The sequence below is a fragment of the Panulirus ornatus genome, chromosome 14 (genome assembly GCF_036320965.1).
Source record: "Panulirus ornatus isolate Po-2019 chromosome 14, ASM3632096v1, whole genome shotgun sequence".
In the NCBI taxonomy this organism is placed as follows: domain Eukaryota; kingdom Metazoa; phylum Arthropoda; class Malacostraca; order Decapoda; family Palinuridae; genus Panulirus; species Panulirus ornatus.
Window position 1 is genome coordinate 11322815 of NC_092237.1, and position 10714 is coordinate 11333528.

General features: G+C 35.4%; 1 protein-coding gene across 2 annotated transcripts in view; it reads right to left on the bottom strand.

Moving 5' to 3' along the window:
- Nucleotides 1-1374, bottom strand: part of LOC139753314 (uncharacterized) — a 57337-nt gene extending 55963 nt beyond the window's left edge. The window contains exon 1 of one of the 2 annotated variants that reach the window (XM_071669626.1): nucleotides 1066-1374. In XM_071669626.1, the coding sequence (XP_071525727.1) occupies nucleotides 1066-1347 (282 nt within the window). In that variant the 5' untranslated portion in view covers nucleotides 1348-1374. The remainder of the gene's footprint in view (nucleotides 1-1065) is intronic. The other variant, XM_071669627.1, reaches the window with a different exon arrangement.
- Nucleotides 1375-10714: the final 9340 nt, after the last annotated feature.

The window sequence follows — 10714 nt, forward strand, 5'->3', positions numbered from 1 at the left end:
TCACCTATCCTACCCTTGCAGATAATTACCTTAATCTTTTGTATCCGAAAACTGTAAGTATTACCCCCAGTGAAACTTTCATATTATTTTCATTTTTTTTTTTTCATTTTGCTTTGTCGCTGTCTCCCGCATTTGCGAGGTAGCAAATATGTTTTTTGCCAATTCCAAAATTAGTCTCATGCTTTCCAGTTACAAGCCACCATCATCAATGTTCATATTCAGAGACTTACTGCCTGGCAACAACTTGCAATTGGTGACTATAATATTACAATGTCTTTCAAAATAAAGATAAATCGTGGCTACCTGAGTAGCTTAGGTAAGGAACTTAATGCTTCTGTTGAATCCTGAAAGATGTTTCAACTAATTTCTAAACAACCCTAAATTTTCTGGTGTTTCCAGACTCCACCTGTTCAAGGTTACACTGTAAAAGAAAAGTCACCTTTGCGAGGCTGTATCAACTGGAGCACAAAATCGTCGAAGAACTTCACTCTAAAGGAGTCTACATTTCCCTGGTACTGGAAATAGCTCAGCCTTAGGTGTCAGGAGACTTTAGAAAGGTCCTGGGTAATAAATACCAAGACTTTCACAGACATTGATCCTAGGGTAATTATAAAATTCATGAATTTTCCTTCTATTCATACCAGCGAATGATATATAATGCTCCAAATTATGTTCACCACATTCCATTTTCTAAACTCTGTAACATCACTGGAAATCACTGAATATCCTTAGCTATTTGTACTTAATATAATGATATCGAAACGATGCTCTATCATTCTATGACTACTATGCCGATATAAGATGTCGGCATAATTGCCAATTTGTAACCTTTCTGGGTGCATGTTTCCATTTTCTTTGATTTAACCCTTACACTTCCCTCAGCTCCAATCCCTTGCCCGCGTTGGGAATTGTTACCCTAACATCACTAAATGATGCTATACATCATCTCGGTTTACAGTACACATCCCAACTGTAACCCAAGACATTCAACAAGACTTGTTCCATTTGACACTTAAGTTGGCGGCACCGAACTACAACTTTACCTGGAGTCACTGTAAAGCTCACCCATAAGAGAGCCTGTGAGGACGTTGGCGTGGCCTCAGGACCAGCTACATGTCCACTAGGGTCGGCCAGGGTCCCCAGGCCACTGGACCCTTGGCAGGTGTCATCTGCCGTCACCTCCTTCCTTGGAAGACACAAAACACCCTGGTTTTCACACATCAACACCTCTATCTCATTTTGCTTGTCTTTTATGTATATCAGCACCGACACGACATCACGAATTTCACCATCCCACGCACTCAGAGAATATGAATATCCGAAGCTTCCGCTCATTTCCGTAGCCATGTCTTTGGACAAAGTTCGATTCTCTTGAAGTCTTCATTAGCACGCGTTTGATGTGCGTTAAATCATAAATTATGAACCAGTATTATTATCTACACATTAATTTTTGTTTAAAAATCATATACTAACATGATGATATCTTTAATTATCTAGAAATGATTAAGCTCAAAGACCACACAAAAAATTTTTTATCATGGGGAATGACATTCGAACACCGAGTGTCAACCATGACAACACGGGCGTCAACAGTGCGTAACGAGGGTATAAACACCATTGCATTTGTCCATTTTTTTTCGTTAATGATTTCTATTTACATGATACATCACACTGACTTTGCTTTAAACTATGTAACGCGTGATTTATATCACGTAATTTCAAAATAAATCTGCGAGAGCATTACAATTCTATTATATTACATTCCCCTCAGAACACCTGTTATCAAAGTTTTTTGCCTTTTATGGCGCTACTGGAATTTCAAAGCTATACTATATGCAGGAGCTAGGAAATGATGGATTCTTTCGGAACTAGAAGTTGCTCGATGAGATTGTACTCCATTCCGCATATTAACGATAATATAACCTCGTTAGAGGTGTCTTCCCGATCGTGGTGCGAGCACTTCTCGCTGGAGCCTGGAAACCATTAAAGTAGCATGGGGATAGGGGAGAAAGAATACTTCCCACGTATTCCCTGCGTGTCGTAGAAGGCGACTAAAAGGGGAGGGAGCGGGGGGCTGGAAATCCTCCCCTCTCGTTTTTTTTTTTTTAATTTTCCAAAAGAAGGAACAGAGAATTGGGCCAGGTGAGGGTATTCCCTCAAAGGCCCAGTCCTCTGTTCTTAACGCTACCTCGCTAATGCGGGAAATGGCGAATAGTTTGAAAGAAAAAGAAATATAATTACAGTAAATGAATTTACGGAAGAAGATTGATTAATCTAATCCAAACAATTTCTTTTTTCACTTTCTACATATCCCAATCAGTCTATCTATCTATCTATCTATATCTCTCCTGATGCCCATGCTCTCCGGAAACTCCCATCAAGGGGGTGGTCCCGGTTAAGGAGTCCCCTATTATCTCTGTCCTTACAATTGGTTCCTCTTCCTGTAAATATCCTGTTATGATTAAAGTTATATATTCACTTATCTTGTTTTTGGACGTTTCCTATTCTTGTGTGATATGGTATCTCGTTCAGCAAATCTCCTGGTTTAATCGTAATTATTTTCATTAAGTTAATGCTCCAGTCACAGACTTAATTCACATGGAGTGTAGGCGCAAATCTATGGTGCACAGACCGAGGACGAATATAATAGTCTTTGGTATGGACCTTTTCACTTGAACGCCCCATACCACAGGTAAGCTTAGATCTGCCCTTAGCTGGCTTGCTTTAGGTTTAATGGGTGTGACTGACTTCATATACTATGTGCCACTTTCTTTATGTTCTTTTGGAATGGTTCCTGTTAACTTTCATGTAATGTGCCTCTTCAGAAAGTGATCTCTCTCTTCATTTCCTAACACTGTTGGTGAAGGTGGGCGTTTTCCTCTTGTAGAATTTTGACACCTTCTTCAGTGAGATGGAAACAGAATAGTTTCCCTCAAAAAAAAAAAAAAGGTGGTCTTTGGGCGTATCAGTTCCTTCCCTTTACTTCTCTCTTTTATCCATAGAATACAGTTGTTGGAGTCCTCTCACACAGAACTCTGTTTCTCAGCAGACTTCACAATTAACATTCGTTTTCCTGACCTTTCGCCAAGAAATTTAGATAAAGACATAGGGCTGCAGAGCTGCAATCTACTGAAATGTTCAAAGAATTTTCATCTACATATCCTTTGACGTGTAACATAAAGAAGTTTAGCATATTGTGTACACAGACTCTCTCTCTCTCTCTCTCTCTCTCTCTCTCTCTCTGAGGTTGAGGGGCACAGGGGAATAATAAGGTAGCGGGATGGAACTGAATAAGAACCAAGCTGTCCAAACTTTTCTGATGCAAAGTTTGCCAACGTCTTTTCTGGGACTTGGTTTGATATAATCTCTACGTAGATTATTATTTCTTTTTACTTTTCCGGAAATAGATGTTTATTTATTTTAGATGATATTCTTGGCATATATACGGTTTGGAGTGCATGAGTTCCAATACTTACTGACGAGAATTGTCTTTTATGAAAGTAAGGTGTAATCATGATGTTGTTGGCTGCTTGGCAGCAGGAACGAGGGGTTTGGGTGGTCTCGCCTATGGCAGGTCAATTCTAGCAAGATTGTGCACATTCTGTAGTTCTCTCAGATCATGATTGTCTCTTAACAGCTTTCTCAAAAAATATCATAAAATTGTGAGTTTTCTCAAAACTCTTGCCATCCCGAAGATTGTTAGTTCTCGCAGAACATAACTCCTAAGATATAATTCTCAAAACTCACTTCTCTTTATGCATTCATGAAGCAACAATACTCACCTCATCACTTGAACGGTGAGTAACAATCCTCATCACGTGGACTGTGAGTAACATAAGTCATCACATGATGAGTAACACTACTTGTCTTTTCACACGAAATCAGTGATCGAAAAATGAATCATTGTAATCAGAACCGGCCCTAGTCTTTTCGGAGGCCATTAGCTGAATCTCTTTTTTTTTTTAGGTCCCCCTATGCTTCCGATTCCCCCCTTAAAAATCACAATGTTTTAGGACGATTCGTCAAATATATTTGAACCCAGAGTAGAATTCTAAATGCAAGTTTACTTTCCTTATTATTATCTATGCTATGCTTCACCTTATCTGAGACATTTGGATGTAGGCGTTCAAGGAGCAATTTTTCATTCAAGTTTTAGTTCAGAACAGAGGTTTAAAAGTATTTTTCTTTAGGTTTTCCTTATGATTACCTTAATCATATTTGTATAAGTCATGTGTCATTTTGACAGAGATAGGACTTAAGGAACCGGATGTTCCTGACTGATTGGTCAACAATTCCTTCTAGAACCTGGAACGGAATATTAAAGGCAGTTGTTTTTTCTTAATCTTAAGATACTCATATGTTTTGTAGATGATATATTTTCAACAACATTGGTATCAATAGATTTCTTACAAGTTGCAGAGTTCATATAGTATTATTTTAGGTACAGCACTTCCAACTCCAATTAACAGTTCTCGAATTAGTGGGAAGGGTTTTAATGTAGAGCAAAATTCTTGGGTAAAAAACAGAAAACAAAGAAAAAGAATAGTTTAGAATGTAAATAATATATTAATGAAAAACGTTTTTTTCTTATGTCCTCGCACTATTAACAAAGCTACTGTTCTGCGGATGGGAAAAAAAAATAATCTGGATCGTGATTTATATAACGTTATTCAATTCGTATGTAGGTATATGTAGCGAATGAAGCTGTACTATAACAACTTTCCTGTAGGGTCTTGAAATACGTAATATTCTTTTATCATTTCTGCATTCCACTGCATACCGCCATACCTCCACATATGAATCATCTTTTGCAAATATGTTGGACGATTTCATGTCTACATACATTTTTGGGATTGAATTAATGCACATGAGATCAATCCCACAGAGGGGTATATACCTATATCTATAAATGTAGATCATCTAAACACACTCTTTACCTTCCAAACCAAACGAATCATATTGCATTTGAGTTCCATGTTTTAATGGTGATGAAAGATCACTAATTATAGAACTCAGTCAGCATCTTAAGTATAGAAATAAGCAGATCAACTTAATCTTTTTCATCTGTTTTACAATAATTGTAAATGTTTTCAATAACCCATATTTTTCTGTTCCCTCCTAAACCTACAATAGATAATTTATTTCATGTCGAAAGATGGTTTTAAGACTGAAAAAGGAATATCTTACATTCTTAATCACTGTGGCAGCGACAATTCCATAAAAGTAAAACACAGCATAATCCTGGAAAATGTGCATCCATACTGTAGTATTTTACCAAATGCCATCCTTTCTCATTACTGAGGGTAAGTGCATTTAGTTTTTCGTCCATACTGACTCATCCTAAACTTTTAATTCCTCCTTGTCAATTTAGATGCTGTAACTCAAACATTATAACAATTTCTTGCATAAAAGAACCCATGATTCAGTAATATAAGTCATTTCATTAGACTTCTGTTCAGTGATTGCAGTCTTTGTTATTCCTTATTTGAATTAGTGAAAGATAATTTTATAAGCATAGTAACACATTTCCTTTCTTTCTTTAGCTATTATAAAAACTCATGAGTTTCTGATGTTTGTAACTCATGTTTGTGTTATTATATTCATAAAAGAACCAGCAACAGTTTTACATTGTTTTTACAGTTCCATGTAAAAATATTGATAAAAAGATTGGAGATCACATTCATGGTACCATATCTTACTGCCCTTTATTCCCATCACTTTACTAAGGCTCATCTACTATTTTTTACCATGGGACCTCAAAATAATGCCAAATTTTATGCTGTCCCTGGTACTCAAACATCTCTTGACCGTTTAGTATTTTAAAACTCCTCCTTCTCACCATAGTAGTCTCCTTTATCTTATGTGGGGGGGTCTCTGCAGTGCTCTGGAAGTCAGCCATGTTCATGTGGAAGAACGGGTCATAAAGTGTGGTGACATTAGAATTTCCTATTTGTACCATATAGGGAAAGATTCCTACACTTAAGCAAAAGCTATACTCCCATCAACTGACTAGCTTGTAGAGATGTCATTATTTTTTTTTCTGAATTTACTCATTTTCTCAAAATTTTAAGTAATTCAAAAGGTTTTCTTGTTCAATTCTTGAATCATGGTTAAGGATGTTATCTTCAAATGAGTAATTAAAGACTTCTCTTCCAAGTACTTGTTTACTTATAGTAATGGAATTTCACAATGTTGAAAACCTGAAATTTACCTTATTTTTATCAAATGCTACATAAAACAATTTAGGAATATATATATATATATATATATATATATATATATATATATATATATATATATATATATATATATATATATATATATATATAATAATAATAATAATAATATATATATATATATACTTAAAGAGGTATATATCAAAGAGTTCCACATTTGGCACTGACCACTAAAAAAGATCAAGTATATTCTGATATAAAACAGGAAAAGCCTAAGATACTTTCATCAGTAAACTTCAAAAAGTCAGAACAAATAACTGTCATACCAAGAAATGAAAAGAAAATGATATAATTAATGGGTGTTGATCAGTCATATATAGAGGATCCTTATGATTATCTTAATATAAAATGTATAAAATCCCAGATTTGTTCATTGACAAATACTGGAAAAGCAGGAGAGGAACAAGAGTCATACTGAGAGTAATATATAGGATAGTAAAATCAATGTATCAAAAAAATATGGATTCAGCCCCTTAAGTATTTTGCATAATAAAATTCAACAAAGTATTTTCTTTTATCAAAAGAAATTGGGTTGTAGAAAAAACTATTAGTGACTGATCATAGGTAAAAAAATTTTTCCTTATCATAATAATTTACCACATAAAGATTAGCAGAGAAAATAGAAAGAATAAAATATTTGTTACACTGAAAATATTAATTACATGTCAGTATTGCACAGAACACCAGTATATGAATGAGTCACTCAAAAAACAGGACACCTTTATTTCTCACTCTTCACCATAAATGGTCTTCCTATTATGTGGTCTCCTAAATATGAATGTTTGTGAAGGACCTAATATGTTTAGGTGTACATAACTGAAGCAGGGGTGTTACCTGACTTTCCCTGCTCGAGGTTACACTGCAAGTGTAAAGGTTAATATTTACTGAGGCTTTATCTTTGGGAGTACAGTCTCTTCATAAACTTCTTACTCTAAAAGGGTCTTCATTTCCCTGCTACAGAGGCAGCACAGTTTTAGGCTGAAGGAACCTTTAGAAAGAGGCCTTGGGTAACATCTGGTCTCTCATTGAAATTGGTCCTGGGGTAATCAAGTATAAAATAAATAAAATAATAGAATATTAGTGATTAGGCCACTAATTCCTCCATTTGCTTTTAAGGTTTCTTCATAAACTTATTTCATGGGAAAAGACAATTATTACAGATTTTGAATTGGATTACACACATTCTAATATCACCTCACCTTTAACTTGCACTCAGATTTAATTATTCAAGCATTATATATCAAATAAATTACTTATTCAAAAATTCATTCATGCCTTAAAAACACTAGCTACAGCTGCACAGATAAATAAATGTTATCCCGTTTCCTTATTGGTACTTTGTTACATATTAAATTCTGTACATGTTTTTAGCGAGATACATTACTAGTAAAAAAAATTTCGATAAAACATCACACTGTACATATAATTACAAAAATACAAATATTTGAGTTACATGAAGTTCTTAAAATACATACATACTAAAAGATGATTCCCACTTGAAAACTGTCCTGTCTGAAAAAGTGGATCCTTCTCAAAGATATGATGGACTCATAATTTGGCACAAAGCCTAATGGTAACTAACATTAACTCCTCCCTCCCTCCTCAACTATAATTTCTCATAGTCTGTAAAATATTATCACTTTGTAATAAATTTCAGCCTTTCGTGATCTGAATCCAGTTGTTGACAACGACTACTCAAAATGCTTCTTGGATAACATAAGGTTTCTATTTCTTCACAAAGAGTATCACAATATCATTAGCTTTTGTAAACATTAAGTTCATTGAACTTTTCTTGCTGCCTTGTAAAGGAATGAAATTTAAGTTCAGACCTTTCTACTGCATGAACATTTAATTCACAGGCGGCAAAAAAACTTGAAATGTAAGATGTATTAATACTAAGTTACATAATGTACAAACAAACTGAATGTTCAAAATGTTCCTCTGGTAGCCTGAAATCAAAGAGTATAGAAAGATGTATTTTTTGTCCATTGCAGATAACATTCAGTGCTGAGTAAAATCTTTTTACTAAAGAAGACCATATGGAATTGATACTGCCATGGAAATGCCTATTTTTCTTAAATCAGGTTCATTAGCACTTCACTTAATGCCTTCCAATCTGTAACAATTCAGTAGAAGAAAAGTCTGAACATCTATTTCAGTCTACTTGTATATAATCATAACAAATTCTTATTATCTCCTATGTTTCCAGATTCTATGGCCACCGTATATATTCTTTTGTACACTTACATGTTTGCTTTCAAAGATACATACAGTATTATATGTAATCATATATGAATGGAAAGATAGAAGCTGAGCACTAATTACATTTGCTAAAATTTGTGCCTCAAAGAGAAATCATATTTGAAAATATGACTCAGATATAGAAAAAAATCTGTACTGTTATGGCATCAGTAACATAGTTTACTGTCATTTTATGCCAAAACCTAACTCCCTCACTCCAAGAAGGATGATGCAGCAATGGGAAAATGATAGTATACTTGATTTATCTAAATATACTGTATCTACAAATTATATATGTAAGGTTTAGCCTACAAATGAATGCATTTTCAGTGTTCTTACATGATGTGTTTGTAAACAACAAGTGAAAAGCTGCTGAGATTCAGATACAATGATCTGGAACATGACAGTTTCGTTCTGGGGTTCAAAAATGCAGTCACACAAATACCGTATAAAAGTGTTCACCATTTCCTGTTAGCAAGGTAGCAGCAGACACAGTCAAAGAAATAGCCTCATTCACTCACTTCCACACTGCTAGCTTTCATGCATGATAAAATGCAATAAAACCAGAGCCTCCTATCCACAACCTTTCTATGGTTTCTCCTAACCACATGCCCTGGTTGAGCTCACTGACAGCATTTTATCCCTCATATACCACTTCACTCCAATTTCCTCTAACCTTTGCATGCATTATATCTTAACCTTCAAAGCATCTTTCACTCCAGCCTTCCAGCTACTCCTTAGTTCCCCCTTTTACTTGTTCCCTCCACTTCTTATTAATTCTCTCCTCACTCATCCTTTCTATACGTCTAAACCATTTCAGCACACCCTCTTCAGTTCTTCCGATACATACTCCACTTTCTACCACACCTCTTTCTTACCCTCATTTCTTAATCAATTAACCCTCTTCACACCAATTAATTTCCAACATCCACCCTTTTCTTCACATTTTTGCTAAGGCCCATGTCTCACATTCATATAGTACTGACATAACTACCATACCATCAAACATACCCATCTTTGCCCTTAAAGACAGTGGCCTTTCTTTCCACATCATCTCGATGCAGCTTGGGCATTTGCCTCCTAAACCACTCTATGGCTAATTTCAGTTCCCATGATTTCATTTTATGCCATATCGACTTCCAGGTATCTAAAACATTCCACTTCCTCCAAGTTCACTCCATTCAAACTCACTCAAATATCCTGGCTATCTTCACTGCTAAACCTAATAATCTTGTCACCTTTCACACACTCTCCCAGACTCAAACACGAGCTTCTGCAATTTCTCACTCAAATCTGCCACTAATGTTGTGTCAACAGGAAACAATGACTAATGCATCTCCCAGGCCTCCACCATCCCCAACAACTCATTTGCTCTATTTTTCAGTCCCTGTGCCTTCCACTTGACCTCCTGCCACTTTCTCTTGTACATCCCCCAAGCACTTGCATTCCTTCCCTAATAATAATGCCCAGCAATCTCTCTTTACCCTTTCACTAGCAACCTAATTTCCTTATCCCACCACTCACTACCCTTTCTCAGTTGTCCACCTTCCATCTGCATGCAACACACTGCTCTTGTATATCTAAGATGTACTTCTCTAAACACCTATCATACCTCATCCAATTCCCTTGCTTCATTTGCTTGTTCATTTTGCCATTCTACACTCAATCTCTCCTTGAATCTCTTCTCACAATCACAAGCCTCTTTTCCAAGTTCAGTCACTTTCACAACCCTCTTCCTACTCATATCATTTTCTCTTTCCTAAAGCCTCTACAAACCTTCACCCTCGCATCCATTAAGAAATAATATTGAAATAGCACATGTAATCTGTTCTAATTAAGGAACTGATAAACAATACATGACTAAGGGGAAAACTTCACCTGTATCAGTTTTTACAAATGAACTCTGAATCTTTTCATAATAAATATATTAACCATGGAAAGGAGGTATTTGTGCAATGATGTTCTTTGGTTTATTGAACTTCTGGAGGGATACCAGCTATTGTACTACAATTTTCAAATCCGAAAGATAAAAACAAATCACAAAACTCAGAAAATTTTTGTCTACAACTATTGTAATTATAGAACAAATTGGTTATTTTCTTTTTTTTTTAGCAAACTTCCTTACTAACTCTCACCTCACTGAGTTCCCACAATGGATGTTAGTTTATCCAAGCTAAGGGGGAAACACAAGTCTATTTATGCTATAGTCAAACTTAACATACACAAAAGCATGGTGA